This window comes from Chironomus tepperi, unplaced genomic scaffold (assembly GCF_022539635.2).
Source record: "Chironomus tepperi strain 1889 unplaced genomic scaffold, CSIRO-AGI_Ctep_v1 contig_7, whole genome shotgun sequence".
NCBI lineage: Eukaryota > Metazoa > Arthropoda > Insecta > Diptera > Chironomidae > Chironomus > Chironomus tepperi.
Genome location: NW_027226129.1, coordinates 616493 through 633057, shown reverse-complemented (window position 1 = coordinate 633057; position 16565 = coordinate 616493). Strand labels below are relative to the sequence as shown.

Sequence of the window (16565 nt, the reverse complement as noted above, 5' to 3'; positions counted from 1 at the left end):
TCTTAAAAATAAATTTATGTCGTACACTGATTATGTGACGCATTTAGTAAGATGAGAATATGAACTGCATAATCATCCAGGCAGTCACCAGTGAATCACTTAATCTTAAAATTAATAAATTTTCCCATCTTTTGTGTAACGTAAAAATTCGCCGGTATTTAAATTTTAAAATTCTGAAACTTTATCTCAATTTCGAAAATGCGACGCCACCTGGTGTGCATTGAGAGAACCTTCATTCGAAGTAAAATACGCCATCGGAAATAAACACAAAATAAAAATTTAAAATTTGACAATTTTTTTGTTAATTTTGTACAAAAAAGTGAATTTAAACATAAAATTAAGGTCCACAAAAGGGCAGATTTGGTCCAGAATTTGAGGAACTTCCAAAAATTCATCTTGAATTTACAATTTTAAGTAAAAAACACAACAAAAAATAAGAAAAAAATGTCACGGAGTGTCCGAGCAGAAACAAGACAGCGAGCAAAAGACGAGAAAAAGCATCATTTGTCGCATTTGTCGTTTGCGACTAGGAAATGGTGAGTATGAGGAGGTTGGTGGGATGGATTGTGAGGATATGGATGGGATTTTGGGGAGGGATGAGGAAATTTGAGGGGATTTGGTTTGTTTTGTTGTTTTTTGAGGGATTTTAGGTAGTTTTTTGGAAGCTGAGTGGATTTTTTGGTGAAATTTGGCAAAATTTCTGTGAAAATCATTAAAAATTTGCGGAAAATCGTTGAAATTTCCACAAAATTCCAAAAAAATATTCAAATTTCTCACAAATTTTATCAAAATTTCCCGAAATTCATCAAAATTTCCACAAAAATCCTCAAAATTCATCAAAATTTCCACAAAAATCCTCAAAATTTCCACAAAATTCCTCAAAATTCATCAAAGTTCATCAAAATTTCCACAAAATTTCTTCAAAATTCATCAAAATTCATCAAAATTTCCACAAAATTCATCAAAATTCATCAAAATTTCCACAAAAATCCTCAAAATTTCCACAAAAATTCCTCAAAATTCATCAAAATTTCCACAAAATTCCACAAAATTCCTCAAAAATTCCACAAAATTTCTACAAAAATCCTCAAAATTTCCACAAAAATCCTCAAAATTCATCAAAATTTCCACAAAATTCATCAAAATTTCCTCAAAATTTCCACAAAATTCCTCAAAATTCATCAAAATTTCCACAAAATTCATCAAAATTTCCACAAAAATCCTCAAAATTCCTCAAAATTCATCAAAAAATCCTCAAAATTTTTCTAACAAAATTTCCTCAATTCCTTCCATTTCCAGGGAGAAAAAGTGGGTCCAAATCGTCGACACAACCATGAAAGTCTACAAATGGATTCCAGTCACAATGCCGCAAGATCAAAACAAGAAAATCCTCAAGCAACTCGACTCGAACCAAAACTCAATGAGCGACAAGGAAAACTCAAAATTAACAAATGATCTCGCCGATGACTCAAATACATGCAAGTTTGATCGAAGATTTAATGCTTAATTTCCCATAAAATTTTAACTAATTTTTGACCTTAATTTTTTTAGGCTTTAGCTTTCCAAACTCCGAGTCCGGTCAGTTCCATCAAAATAGTTCTGATAAATTTTTATTCTCTGAAGACTCAAATTCACAAAGTTCCGACACGATACCGGCTAAAAAGTTTAAAACTAGCGACTGCTAAGTGGAATTTTGGCGATGAAAAAATCAACAAAAAATTCGGAATTTTTTTTAGTTTAAGCAGCAAAAAAAAATATGTGAAAGAAAAATTGGAAGTCTGGTTAAATTTTGTGGATAGTTTTTATGAGTTGTGACTGATTTGTGACGGTAGAAATGGATTGTGTGGATTTTAATTAAAGTGTTGCAGGGCGTGATGATGTTCTGAGGCATTCTGGGGTTGCCAAGCTGAATGACACGACATAGTAACGTATCAAGACATTCTGGGGCTGTCATAGTAAGAGAGACAACGTGACGACATCGCAGGGCATTTTAGGATTGCCATATCGTGCGACAAATTAAAAAAGGCTCCGTCACGAACCCTAACATGCAAATGGCCTACTTTCGAGGGCAGATTAAAGTGTGAGCATGCTTATCTAGTGAATTTAAGGTGAGGCAAGCATTACAGCATGTCTTTATGTCTGTTAGGGGAAACTATAGAGGCTGCGCTAAACCTCTGTTAATAGCTCCAAATCGAGTCGTCTCTGTATGGTGGCCAAACAGTCTTCTTCATTTTGGTCACTAGGGCAGCACATGTACACTCAAAATAATGCTGTACGATGAAAGAGGAAGTAGTAACTTAAAAAAATACAATTTAGTCATGAGAGCACTGCAAGGTCGCTGCATTGATGGTAAAACGTTAGATTGACATGGTGACAGCTAGATGGCAATTAAGGGAAGAATTGAGGAGAAAAGAAGATCCAGATTCATCAAAATTGAACTAAATTTCATCAAATTTTGACTAAAATTCGTCAATTAAGCTGAGCGAGCCTAAGCCCTTTTCCCTTTGAATAAGTCCTTACTTGATGGTACCGGAAACAATTTTATTTTGACGACCATAATGAAATTTTCAGCTCGACCAGTTAACAGACAATTCATTCTATCCACAATATAACAAAAAATCAGACTTCTTGTTGACATATTTATAGTATTAAGTTAAATAAAGCATAAATATTATTAAAAAAATAAAATTTTAATTTAAACTGATATTTTGGTAGTGTTTTTTGATCCTTAAAAAAATATTCAAAATTTATTCAAATAATTTGTAAATAAAAAAAGACTTTTTTAAGTATGAAACCAAAAAATAATAATTTGACACAATTTTAGATTTTGTTTAAAGAAATTGGCGAATTTTGGGATTTTTAGAGATTCTACAAGGTGGAAGTGATTGATAGACACAGTGAAGCATTCGAAATTGGTAATTGGCAGACGGAAGCCAGTGACAGAGACAGCTTTAGGCTTCATCTAAGTAAGTGAGTGAGTGGATCAAAATCATCATATTTCTGCCTGTATAGATTACAATCGGAAGAATTTCATTGAAGTCGTCCTTTGAAGTTTCCGAATTCCTGCCAAATCTGATGTTGATTACCTTAATAGACAACGAGCATGCTCTTGAGCATAGCTCTCAGCCTTGTCTACTCTTGAGAGCAATTTCATTGCCTTCTAAAGGCAGCTGTGATTCACAGCATCTCTTAGTTGACGTTCTGAACTTGACTCAATCTCTGACTGCCTTCTGCCAATCACCAATTCCATATGTCTCCTGAGATCGAGCCAAGAGTTGACAAAAGCCGAGTTTTGGCGTTTTTAAGTCCACCTTTCGCCGATGATCCGTTCCACAGGTTGTCGTGATTCGGCAGGCTTTGGCCGATTATTACTTAGATATTTACTTTCTTGACTGGGACACGCATGGACTCATGGCTGTGCGGAGAGAATGTCTAAAGATGACTCTATACTTCGAGAACTCCTAATTGCATTTGCACCTGCATGTCTACTCCGGCTGAGACACTAGAAAACCTTTCAATAGACAATATTAAGCAGTTATCTCAATCTCAAACATTTGTCATTGCCCGTTGCCTTTTATTGTCTTATTTCACTTCACAATACAGTTCCTGACCTAATTTAATGAATCTAATCAATTAATTGATTACTTTAACTACCTAAATGTATAATTTTCCAATTTTAAACCGACAACTAAGCCCTGCTGTGGCATTTAAACACAAAAAAGTCCCAAAAAATTGAGCTGAGAATCAACTCTTAATGCCTAATCACCAAAAAAAAGTAATAAATAGTAATACTGTCAATACCTTTTATTGATAAATGCTGATAACGAATAAATTGACATGAACAACTACATGCTGTAGATAAGAAGTTATTTTGGAAAGAATACCGTTGACTGAAATGCAATTTTAGTGTTTTGACAGTGATTCATATAATAAGTTGGGGGTATTAAAGGAATAGACAGTGAATATTGGAATTTAGGGACAGTAATTTGATTGATTAGGTCCACAAAACATGATTAAAGGACAGCTGAGATTGATTCTGATTTTTGTGATTTTTAAATCGGATATATTTGCGGATGGTAATTAATTTTGATCAAAATTAAGGTTTGGCTTGCATTTTATGTGTTTTAGAGGTTCAGGTCTGCAGTTTTTGGATGTATATTTATGTCCGTCCATGGCTTTAGGCATGAAGTTTTGGACGAACCTTAATTTAATACCAAAAATTGCTTAATCGATCCAAAAACCGACACCAAGCCGTAAAGACTATTTTATGTCACTTACTTACTTACGTCCAGTTCAATTGCGATCCATAACCTCTCATATACGTCTCTTAAAGCTGGCTCTATTTCTGGCTTCAATCTGCCAATTACCAATACCAAATGTCATTCTTTTCTCTTTCAATAACTTCCTTTTATGACCCTAACAGGCAAAAATTATGCTTTCATATTACAGAAAAACCACTACGGTACCTAAAAGCAGTCTTTTTGTCTGTGAGCCTTCCTTGTATGGTGCCAGATATAAATCAAATCTGGCATCAAGTTAGAGTCACGCAGATAAACCCAAACAGGCAAAAAGACCGCTTTTAGGTACCATAGAGGTCTTTCTGTATCATGGAAGCAGTCTTGTTGCCAGTAAAGAAGCTGTTGATGGATATAGCATGGCATTTGGTATTGGTAAGTGACAGATGACAGCTAACGATGGAGCCAGACGTCTAAGGGAGGTCATGGGTCGCAATTGATCTGTACGGCCAGTAATGTAAGTAAGGAAGTGACATTAAAGAGTCACATTGGACAATTGCCGGATTTTGGATCGATTAACTGACTTGAGATATTCAAGAGACCATATTGATACCCATCACATCCTTAATTCCTTTATTTTTCTTACAATTCAGCTCTTCGATGCTACTCATGCTCTATAACAGCTGCAAATACCGACATGAAATGTCTCAATGATCCAGTCAGTGTTGAAGGACAAAGTGTTGTGAATTGTAACAAGAAATACTGCACAATATTGAGGCAGGAATTGATGGTAATTTTTAATTTTGTAACTCCAAAAATCCCCAAAAATAAATATCCCTCAAAAATCCTTTCAGGATCCACCAGGCAAGATCAACACATTCGTCCGTGGCTGTGAGGAAAAGCCAATTCTTCTCGATGAAGTCATTGAAGATCCAACATTTAAGACTTATTATCGATCATGTTCGGAAGATCTTTGCAATAAAGGAGATGCACTTAAGTCACAAACTGAGCTGAAAATATCACCTGATGGATATGATGGAGAGAATCTTCTTGTGCCTGGATTGCCGTTAAATTCAAGTGGATTTATTGATGGAAGTGCCAAATTGATTTTTATTGGATTTATTGTGATTTATTATGTAGTGAAATAAAGGATTTTTTAATGCAATAATTATGACATGCTATGGACTATTTAGTCATTAAGTAACGCTTTTAAACTTGGGCTACGTAATGAGTGATTGATTCCTGCTTATTAGTTAATCTTATTGGGCTTACAGCAGTCTCCATCTTGACCAATTCCCAAGACACTATCGTGAGACTACCCGGAAAATCTCGGTCCCGGTCTCTACATCATGAACCTTTTTAAACACAGAATCGACCGAACTTTGCGAGACCGGACTTCAAAGATCCAATACTGCGGTATTTGGCGGTATTTAGCGGTATTTCTATGGATAACGCGGTATTACCGCGGAGTTTCTCAGCCTGGAATAAAGCGCTTCCGCTATTGAGTCTTGTCAATTCTTGTTAAGCATTTTTAGAACATGTCATTAACTAGTCGTTCCGTTTATATGTCTTAATGCCCGAGTGACACAGATGAAGAAGGCTCCATCACAGAGCTCTTACTTACTTACTGCTTACTTCCTTGGCTGGGGCTCATTGCAGCGTTTAGAGGTCGTCTGTAGACAGCTCTGTATTTCGATAACTTCCGGCAGGCGGAAGCCGGCGATAGAACCAGTTAAAGGCGACATCTGAGGGAGGCCATGGATCACAGTTGATCTGTACGGCCAGCGAAGTAAGTAAGTTGAACCTCTTCACTTTGGGGCAAAGCCTTCTTCATCTGTATCACTCGCTATAGTCGGCTTAAAATTCTTAAATTCTCTTAGATTGACCTCCATTTGAAAGAATCCAAATAATCGTCTTATTGAGAGGAATTCTAAGCATAAACTGAGAATTTGAATGAGATTGTATTTAGATGCGGCAGTGAAATGAGACAGTTTACTATAGGGTTGGGCAGAATCGTATTCGAATATATTCGAATACAAATATTCGAATATTTTATGCGAATATATTCGAATGCATATTCGAATATGCATTATTCAAAAAAATTCCGTTGCATTTGGTTTCTTCAAAGAGTAATTTCTAATCACATTTGTGAAGTATGTAATTTCATACAAAAGTTGATCAAAAATCCTTTTTTTGCATATTTCAGGCAAAAAATTAGAAATTCTCAATAAAATTGCATTAATGCATCATCATTCTTTCATAAGAACATTATTCCGAGTCATAGATACATGTTTTAACACAAATTAACTAAGATTTTATCATTTTTTGCCAAAAATAAGCAAAAAAAGGATTATTGATCAACTTTTGTATGAAATTACATACTTCACAAATGCGATAAGAAATGACTCTTTGAATAAATCAAATACAACGGAATTTTTTTGAATAATGCATATTCGAATATGCATTCGAATATATTCGAATATTTTTTTGTTCATATGCGAATATATTCGAATATATTCGAATATTTGCCCAACCCTAGTTTACTATGTCAAGATAAGATAATGATTAGACTGTTTTGAGTGAAAAAATTCTAATGTTGACATTTAAAAGTGATTACTCAAGTATAATGGGCAATTGAACTTTGATCATTAGTAGTAAGCCCGAACAGCACACCGTCATAGGTAGGGCATGTATATACTTGGCATCGGAAATTGGCAATTAGAATCCAGCTTCAGTCAACTCCTGTGGTAAGTCATGGTTGACAATTAATCGGTACGACCAGCGAGGTAAGTCAGTAAGTAAATAAGTTTATATGAAAATGATTAGGTTGGACTCTAATCGGACTTCAAATCTCATAGCTGGCGCTTAACGTTAACTCTACTGTTGGCTTCATTTGGCTTCATTTGGCTTTATCAAGTCTGAAATTCTAGATCAGTGGTGGACAACTTCTGTACCCATCGAAGCTTGTTGAAGATGTCATGACCCGGTATGCGCAATTTCAGACATGGCTTAACGTCAAGCTATTCCACGGCGCACAAAGACTGCTCTTATCACTGTTTTAGATATCAAGTTTAGATAACATAGACAGCCTTAGAACTCTTGAGGTGTAGCCAGCAATAGCATCTGCTATCTATGAAGCATCTATGGGATGTCATGGATCACAATTAATCTATACAGCCTGTAAAATTATGCGAATACCTGCGTTGTTTGTCTGTACAACTTTATTTTCACTGTCATTATCAGCACAAAAGCCCAAAGTCTAAACTCCAACACGTGACTTATCTTCCTCTGCTTTTAATTATTCAAACAAAAGCTATTTCAGTCATTCTTGTTTATTAAAATATCTTATCAGCATTAATCTTATTCTTCTTACATGCAATAAGGTTAAATGGGTCGTCTAGCATGACTACTCAGTCTTAGTTCCGTCGTCAATGATTACAGTCGACATTAAGCTACGATGGAGTTAATTTTTGGACTGTTATTTGTACTTATATCCTTAATATTCTTAGTGCGATGGCGATACAATTATTGGAGGAATTTGGATGTGCCATTTATAGCTGCAACCTTCCCATTCGGTAACATTAAGGGAATGGGCAAGAAATATTCACAATTTGAGCTGCTTAAGGATGTTTATGACAAATTCAAGCACAATTCATCGCCAATTGTTGGACTTTATTACTACTTATCGCCTGTCATCATGGTCAAGGACATGGAACTAGCCAAGAACATCTTTACACGCGATTCCGTTCATTTTATTGACCGCGGTGCTTATTATAATGAAAAAGACAATCCAATATCGGCGCACATCTTTAATCTTGACAATCCAAAGTGGAAGACATTGAGGACAAAATTAACGCCGACATTTACGAGTGGAAAGATTAAGATGATGTTCTATACTGTCTATGACGTTGCTGAGAGATTTGTTAATAAATTAAAAAGTGAAGTTGATGTTGCGGTTGACGGTGAAATTGAAATTAAGGAATTTGCTGGGAGATTTACGACTGATGTGATTGGTAAGGAAGTGATTGGGAGTTATGTGACATTTAAGCTTGTGTAGAAGAGGTTGGGAGGCAATGGACACCTGTAATGCGCATTAGAAATTGCGGGAATATTCGGAAATTACTGCCTTATCCTATCCTACCCTATCCAATCCTACCCCTCTCTATCTTGCCCTGTCTTATCCTATCCTATCTTGTCCAACCTTAATCTACCCTACCTCATCCTCCACTACATTTTCCTACCGTATTTTATCCAAACTTATCCTATCTCACCCAGTTTGGTAATTATATCCTTGGATACTCCTAATGCCAACTAGGAAACCTAATAAAGGGTGGAGCAGGGTAGTCTATAATGGCTAGGATAGAGAGTGAAGTACCCTGTCACCTCAGATGGCTAGGATTCCTAGAATGCCTGGGGTACCAAAAGTGCCTAGGATTCCAAGAATAACCAGTCCAACGCTGCTTAGAGTGTCTGTGGTTTTTAGGGTGCCCAGAGTGCCTAGAGTACTTAGAGTGTCTAGGATTGTTAAATTGACTAGGATGCCTAGAGTGCCAATGGTTCCAAGAGTGACAAGGGTGCCTCGAAAGCCTTTATTGTGGCAGCGCTTACTAGAGTGCCTAAGGTGCATAAAGTGTCTAGAGTGTCTAAAGTACCTATGGTAGCTAGGATGCCTAGGAAGCTAAAAATTTCCAAGGTGCTTAGGGTGCTTTAAGTGCATAGGGTGACTAAAGTGCCTAGAGTACCTAAGAAAACTAAAATGCTTAGGAAGTCTAGAGTGCCAAGGGTGCTTTGGAAGCCTTGGGTTCGTAGAAAAGCTGCCTAGGAAGCCCAGGATGTCCAGGATGCCTTGGGAGCCTAGAATAACATAGAACAGCTTAAGAAACCGCCCCCATTAACACAAATACTTAACAATTTATAAAACATTCACAGGTTCTGTCGGTTTTGGACTAGAAATCAATTCACTTGACAATCCAACAACAGAGTTTCGTGTCCATGGCATAAATGCATTTGAGAAGCCCAACCACTCAACCCTGATCAACATATTCTCTGTGGCATTTAAGGACCTAGCCAGAAAGCTTCATGTCATTCAAGTTCGTAAGGATATTGAGGAGTTCTTTCAAGGAATTGTTTCACAGACTGTCAAGCATCGTGAGGACAACGGGATAGTCAGGAATGACTTTATGCAGTTGATGATTCAGCTTAAGAATCATGGCAAGCTTGATGGTGAGACATTGACGGTCGGTAAGTTGACGATGGACGAGATTACAGCTCAATGCTTCATATTCTTTGCTGCTGGATATGAGACAAGTTCAACTGCAATGTCATACTTGTGAGTAGCTGTTCCTGTATATTGTAAGTCATGCCTTAACATCCATTAATCCCTTCCAGACTCTACGAATTCGCCAACAACCAGCAAGTCCAAGAAAAGGCACGTCAAAGTGTCCGTCAAGTGCTTGCAAAATACGACAATAAATTGACATATGAAGGCATAAAGGAGATGGACTACCTGCTCATGTGTGTCAATGAATCACTACGTAAATATCCACCCGTCCATACCCTACTTAGATACTGCAATAAAGACTATAAAGTTGAAAATACAAATTGTACAATTAAGAAAGGTCAGCTTGTCATTATTCCTGCATATGCTATACAGCATGACCAAGAATATTTCCCAAATCCTGAAGTTTATGATCCTGACAGATTCTTGCCGGAGGAAGTCGCAAAGAGACCGACATGTGCTTTTATGCCGTTTGGACATGGACCTAGGAACTGCATGTGAGTTGATTTTGGATGGATTTTTGTTGAGGATTGGAACTGATTTTTGTAATTTTTTTTTTGGTATTTTTCAGTGGATTGAGGTGAGTTTGGGGGATGAATTTGGATGGGGTTGAGGCACATGAGGGATGCAAATGAGGAAGACTCTGCTAGGGAGCTTAAAGAGTTGTCAACGGAGTTACAAGACTGCTACTTCACGGAGGTTCAAGGTTACTACTCTGCGGAGCACTAAGGCTCCTCAACGGATCACCAAGATTGCTACTAAATGAAGCTCCAAGACTATTGCTCCATGGATCCCCTAGGTTACTTCTCCATAGAGCTCAAAGATTACCAATCCAGGTGCCTCAGGGCTCCTCAACAGCGCTCCAAGGCTACAACTCCACTGTGAGCTCTATGGCTTATTCTCCACTGAGCTTCTACGGTTCATCCGAGTAGCCCTCAAAGCTCTGTAGCGGATCCTTCTTCATTTGTGTCACTCAGGTCATGAAATTTTATCAAAAATTGACATAAACCCATCAGAAGTCAGCTGTTAACATTCCTGACTGTCCACATCACTTGTAATCCATTACCCCCTTCAGCTGACACCAGCACCTACCTAATCCTACTCATCCACCACTCCCAAGTTCCTCTAACCAAAACTAACTTAATTTTTGTTCCTTATATTTACAGATTTGGAATTGTTCAAGCTCAAATTGGACTAGCGATGTTGTTGATGAATTTTAAATTTGAAACCTGCTCGAAGACGGTCAATCCAATTGAATTTAAGAAGTTTTCGACCATAATGTTGTCACCGATTGGTGGAATTAACTTGAAGGTGTCGAAAATTTAGATGAAAATTTTGTAAAATTTGTACAGGAATAAAGAATTTAGGTGCTTTAATTAGATGTTTGATGTTTGTATTTTGGGGATTGTTGAGGAGTTATGTATCGCTTAAGGGGGCAGATGGGGAAGATCAGGTCGATTTAGATCAGTTGTGGGGCAACCTGTGTTCCGCGGCATACTAATGAGCTGCATTATGCCATGAACCGTGTGTCGAGTGCGGTTTCGATCCAGGATTACCACTAAGTAGAACTAAGCATCACGTAATTTACGATCGTCCCCTAATTTCACTCTCATATTTAAGGCCAAAGCATTATTGCGTCACAGATACTCAGTTTTTGATTCTTAAGGTCACTGTGTCAGTAAATATTCTAAGTCCAATGACTTAGCATCTCTCATATGAACCTCAATAAAAACCAAGATTGGGGTGTCTTGCTACAGATATCGAGAGAGTCATAGTATCTCTAAGAATATCCAGAAGTGTCTAAGTAAATACATACCAGAATGATAAAGCATAATTAGTCTCATTTCAAGGTGCGCGAGAAAATCGCGAGATTATTTTGTTTATTTTCTGTTGTTGATAATTGTTGTGTTTGTTTATTCGTTTATCAGTCGTGTTCTGCTCACTCATCTTTTCAAGTTGTTGTGTCATATTATTATGGTGAGTTGAAAATGTGATTAATGTCAGGGGATGGAAACTGTTTTTGAGAATATTAATTTTGGGATTTTTTTTTAAATTTTTTCAAATTTTTTTTTTTAATTTTTTAACTTTTTTTTTAATTTTTTTAAATAATTTAAAATTTTTAAATTTTTTTTTACAAGTTTTTTTGAATTTTTTTTTTAATTTTTTTTTAATTTTTTTTTTACATTATTTTAAATTTTTTTTTTAATTTTTTTTTTAATTTTTTTTTACATTATTTTAAATTTTTCAAATTTTCTTAAACTTTCTTAAATTTTTTCAAATTTTTTAATTTTTTCAACTTTTTTTTTATTTTTTTTTAAATATTTTTGATTTCTCAATTTTTTTTTAATTATTTAAAAAATATTTAAGTTTTTTCAAAATTTGCCTTAATTTTTTTTAATTTTTTTTAACTTGTTTTTAGGTTTTTGAATTTTTTAAATTTTTTGAACATTTTTAAATTATTTTAAATTTTTCAATTTTTTTGTTAATTTTCAATTTTTTTAAATATTTCATATTTCTTTAAATTTTTTTATAATTTTTTCAATTTTTAAAATTAAATTTTTCATCTTTTTAAATTTTTCATAATTTCAAATTTTTTTAATATTTTCTTAAATTTCTTTAAAGTTTTTTTTTAAATTTTTTAAATTTTTTCAATTTTTTTAAAATTTATTTCAAGATCTTCAGCCTTGCATGATTAATTCATTAACATTTTTATATTTTTTTCTCTCAGCTTTTTTTTTCGCTCAAAAATTTAAATACATTTGTGTGTATTTCTCTCTCGGATACTTAATTACACATTCAGCACAGCTTATTGCTGCTCAGTAACTCACAAGTTGTTATTAAATAATCTAACGATGTGCAATAATTCTCAAGTTAGATTGAACAAGTCGAATTAGATAAAGAAGAAATTAAAGTCAACAAGGAAAAGCAAATAAAAGTTTCTTTTTAATTTATGATGTTTTTGAGGTGAAGTTTTAATCTTTTTAGTGCAAATTGTGGATTTATTGGATGTTTTTGTGGAATTTTTTGAAAATTTATGTTTTAATCCCAAACGAAGGGTCAGACACTACCGTAAAAATCTTAGAAACTTTGACTATTACCGTTATTTTTAAATTTTAGTAACCATTGAAAAAATTACAATGTCTACGATTTTTACGATAATTTCAAGATAGATCGGGTAATCGATCCTAAATCTGGCGTGATTCTGTATTTTTGTCGGATTTGGATCAAACCAGCCTGGTGCTGGATTTGCAGATCGATTAAACGACTTGTGCTGTTCGGTTGTTAGTAGAACTTGGAGTTATTCAAATTGAGCTTCAATTTTGGAAAATTAGGGTAAAATCAATGCAATTTAATGAATTGTCACCACTAGGTTATAAGGTATATACAAAGGTATTTAACACTAACCAAGAGGGTATTCAGAGGGTCAACCCAAATCACCGCCCCTTCACCTCTTTTAGTCAAAATTTTTGCAAAGGAATCGTTCGAACGCTTGGAGGTAGTTGGGTAGGAAAGTAGAAAATAGAAGGGTTGTAGATCATTAAGGTAGTGGTGAAGGAAGATGGTTGTGCAAGAGGGTAAACGAGTATGAGGTTAATGCGGTAGAAAGGTCATGTATTAAGAGAATAGTAGGGTAGGAGGGTAGTAAGAAAGAAGACTAGTAGAGAAGAAGGAGAATGAAGAAGTAGGGTAGTGGGATAGGAAGGTTGTGGATTAGGAGGGTAGACGGTAAGTGTAGAGAGAAGTGAAGAAGAAGGATAATAAGGTATGCTAATGTGTAGGAGGGTAGTAAAGTAAGAGAATAGTGGAAAAGGAGGGTAATGGTGCAGGAAGGTAAAGGATTGTAGCTAGAGTAGTGGAGTGTGGTTAGTTGTAAGAGGAAGGAGGTGAAGGAATTCTATGAATTTGCTACAGACTGTTGCCGTTGTAGGAGATTGGCCTAAAATTGCTATATTTATCGTTACTTTATCTTAGAAAGTTCTCAAAAGCAATGCCTGCATATAAATAGCTAATTACAATTTTGATTTGAATTAATCCCTATATTTTTCAGATTACTTCCATTATTCCTAATAACTTCATCCACAACCTCCTACACCCTAAAATGCACATTCCGTATGAGTGGCTGGTGGGATGGTCCAATGTTTTACGAATGTGAAGACACAATGACAATCATCAAATCCAAAGATGAACAGCAAATTACAGAACTTAATGGAACTCACCTTCGAGGACGGTCCAATGATGATGTTCAGTCATTCTATGCCTACCGCATGAACATTGCTTACTTCCCAAAAGGACTTGATTTATATTTTAAAAATATTCAATATTTGGGTATCGTCAATGCGAGATTAAAGGAAATCCATCAAGAGGACTTAAAGCCATTCTTTAAATTGAGAGTTTTGTACCTTGACAGCAACGACATTGAAAATTTAGAGGAAAATTTATTCGAATTTAATATAAATTTGGAGGTTATAAACATCAACAGTAATCGTATCAAGTTTGTGGATGTCAGTGTCTTCCGGAACTTGTTTAAATTGAATTATTTGTGGTTTGACTACAACATTTGCTACTCGAATAAGATCAGCAATGACTTGCGGGGTGTTAGGAAGGTCATCAATGAAATTAATGAAAATTGTTTTGTGAACAACATTTTGTCAGATTTTAAGAAGTTCCAGGAGAATGAGCTGACAAGTTTGAAGGCTGAAATTGAACATTTGAGGGCGGAAAATGGAAAATTGAGGAATGAAAATACGGAATTGAGGATAAGTGAAGGAAAATGTGCGATTTTGATGGAAAATTTAGAAAAATGTGAAAAAGAGAAGGAAAATTGTGAAAATGGAAATGGAGTTTGTGTTAAGGATTTGAAGGATTATGCGGATTTGACAATATCGAGAATAAAATGTGAAAATTGATGGACAAATTTTGTAGTTTTATTGAGGGAATGGTTAAGATTTCAGTATAAATTATAGGGATCAAGATGAGAACCGAGACGAGAATTCAGGACAATAACCTGAAACGATCCGAGATGATTCGAGACGAACCGAGACAATCCGAAATAAACCGAGATGAAACGAGACAAACCGAGACGATCTGAAATGAGCCGAAATGATCCGAGAAGAACCGAGTCGAACCGAGACAGACTGAGACGAACCGAGACGAACTGAGTCGATACGACGAGCCGGGAAGATCTGAGACGACCCGAGGTGATCTAAGTTAAACCGAGACAATCCGAAATGAACCGAGATGATCCGAGATGATCCGAAATGAACCGAGATGATCCGAGATGAGCCGAGATGATCCAAGATGATCCGAGCCGATCCGAGATGATCCGAGATGAACCGAGACGATCCGAAATGAGCCGAGATAAACCGAAATGAACCAAGACGATCCGAAATGAACCGAGATGAACCGAGACGATCCGAAATGAGCCGAGATAAACCGAAATGAACCGAGACGATCCGAAATGAACCGAGATGATCCGAGATGATCCGAAATGAACCGAGATGATCCGAAATGAATCGAGACGATCCGAGACAATCCGAGACAAACCGAGACAATCCAAAATGAACCGAGATGATCCGAGGCAATCCGAGTTGAGCCGAGAAAAGCTGAGACAAACCGAGACGAATCTTAACGACGGAAATTTCTATCATAATTTAGACAAATTACTCTAATATGACAAAACATTGACTATAATCGAATCTAACTCATTTTGTCCTCCTATTCCACTTCCTATCAAATTGTCTTTGTATCTCCCGATCAAATAATTCCTACCTCGATGTTCTTACGTTATTGTCTCTAACTTAAAAGGCCATCACAATGTCAATAGATCTGTTAATGTTATTATCAATTCTTGCTAACAATTTTTAAGGTTAATTCCTTAAAAATAAATGTCATATCAACTACTGATGTTAACTTACATTTCAACAACAACTTGCCGGAAAATTTGTTAGTTCCGTGTTGACAAAAAGGAAGCTTTTTAATCGTCATTTATTTATTGTTGACAATCCGTCAGGAAAGGACATGAAAATGTGTTTTGTGGAGCTTTTGACCATTATTTGCTGTTGCTTCAAGCTGACTAGATCAGCAATTTTAAGTCAAAATGACACAACTGATGAGATTCTCGTGTCTACAGCAATTGCAGACATTTGTGATGAATTTTTCATCAAAAAATCAATAAAATTTAATTTAATCATTTATGGAGAATTGACAAGTCATCTTAGTGATGTTGCTGATGGGATATTAAGGCATATCCATCAAAATTCATCAATAACAGTCCACCATGTCAAGAATATCAAGTCATGGCATCACAAACTTCAAGATTCAGCTGTCATTTTATTCAAATCTGGATATGACTTTGCAAACTTCAATTCCTTTGCTGGACATGAAAGCTTAACACCAAAAGAAATGAAATTCCTAATTTATTGTGAAAGCTTGGACGGAATGAATTCAGTTCAAGTGCCCATCAACTACATGAATGACATAGGGCATATAAGCAGCTATGAGTACTTAATTATCAATCAAAATTCAGCAATTGGACTCGAAGTTATGGATCATTTTCTGCCAGATTCCTGCAATATGAGGACCACAACAATCCTGAATATCTTCGACAAAGCGTCCCAAAAATGGATCGAAAAGCTCAAAAATCACAAACTTTTTAAAAACTTCAACAGCTGCATGCTGACATACACAAATTTTTATGGCACAGATTTCCATTTTGACAGGCATAATCACGAGATTTTGGAATATTTTAAGTCAAGCAACAATGAGATGCAGAGCCTTAACTATTTCATCCAGACACTTCAACGAAATGATGTCAACTTCCGTGGATTTTACTACGACATCTATGAAATATTCTCAAAATACGCAAACATAACCTCAAATTATCAATTTATATTCAATTATCAGTACATGTCCAAATCAAGAATTTTTGTGGACCAAAGGATTACTCTGCATCGTGTTGGACTCTACCCAAGTCACCTAAATCACCTCCACATGTCCTCAGTATTCTTTGATTATCCAGTTGGAATATTCGTAACTCCACCGGAATTTTATAC

General features: G+C 35.7%; 3 protein-coding genes across 3 annotated transcripts; all 3 read left to right on the top strand.

Moving 5' to 3' along the window:
- Positions 1 to 63: 63 nt before the first annotated feature.
- On the top strand, positions 64 to 2001 carry BCL7-like (chromatin remodeling complex subunit BCL7B-like protein). Its single transcript, XM_070641572.1, has 3 exons — positions 64 to 536; positions 1300 to 1478; positions 1552 to 2001. The coding sequence occupies exons 1-3, from the start codon at positions 445 to 447 to the stop codon at positions 1683 to 1685; spliced, it is 405 nt and encodes a 134-aa protein (XP_070497673.1). The 5' UTR covers positions 64 to 444; the 3' UTR covers positions 1686 to 2001.
- Positions 2002 to 4868: 2867 nt separating this feature from the next.
- On the top strand, positions 4869 to 5403 carry LOC139089745 (uncharacterized). Its single transcript, XM_070639383.1, has 2 exons — positions 4869 to 5025; positions 5090 to 5403. The coding sequence occupies exons 1-2, from the start codon at positions 4933 to 4935 to the stop codon at positions 5381 to 5383; spliced, it is 387 nt and encodes a 128-aa protein (XP_070495484.1). The 5' UTR covers positions 4869 to 4932; the 3' UTR covers positions 5384 to 5403.
- A 2234-nt stretch (positions 5404 to 7637) lies between these two features.
- LOC139087715 (cytochrome P450 6a22-like) lies at positions 7638 to 10894 on the top strand. The gene is made up of 5 exons (XM_070636647.1): positions 7638 to 8248; positions 9165 to 9564; positions 9624 to 10010; positions 10085 to 10093; positions 10680 to 10894. Exons 1-5 carry the CDS (start codon positions 7693 to 7695, stop codon positions 10837 to 10839), a joined length of 1512 nt encoding a protein of 503 aa, XP_070492748.1. The 5' UTR covers positions 7638 to 7692; the 3' UTR covers positions 10840 to 10894.
- Positions 10895 to 16565: the final 5671 nt, after the last annotated feature.

Bases quoted from the DNA above. Each gene is read 5' to 3' on its own strand.
- BCL7-like (XM_070641572.1), top strand. From the start codon at position 445: ATGTCACGGAGTGTCCGAGCAGAAACAAGACAGCGAGCAAAAGACGAG. The intron at 537-1,299 runs GTGAGTATGAGG...TTCCATTTCCAG, and splicing joins TCGTTTGCGACTAGGAAATG to GGAGAAAAAGTGGGTCCAAA. The intron at 1,479-1,551 runs GCAAGTTTGATC...TAATTTTTTTAG, and splicing joins CGCCGATGACTCAAATACAT to GCTTTAGCTTTCCAAACTCC.
- LOC139089745 (XM_070639383.1), top strand. From the start codon at position 4,933: ATGAAATGTCTCAATGATCCAGTCAGTGTTGAAGGACAAAGTGTTGTG. The intron at 5,026-5,089 runs GTAATTTTTAAT...AAATCCTTTCAG, and splicing joins TATTGAGGCAGGAATTGATG to GATCCACCAGGCAAGATCAA.
- LOC139087715 (XM_070636647.1), top strand. From the start codon at position 7,693: ATGGAGTTAATTTTTGGACTGTTATTTGTACTTATATCCTTAATATTC. The intron at 8,249-9,164 runs GTAAGGAAGTGA...AAACATTCACAG, and splicing joins ATTTACGACTGATGTGATTG to GTTCTGTCGGTTTTGGACTA. The intron at 9,565-9,623 runs GTGAGTAGCTGT...AATCCCTTCCAG, and splicing joins TCAACTGCAATGTCATACTT to ACTCTACGAATTCGCCAACA.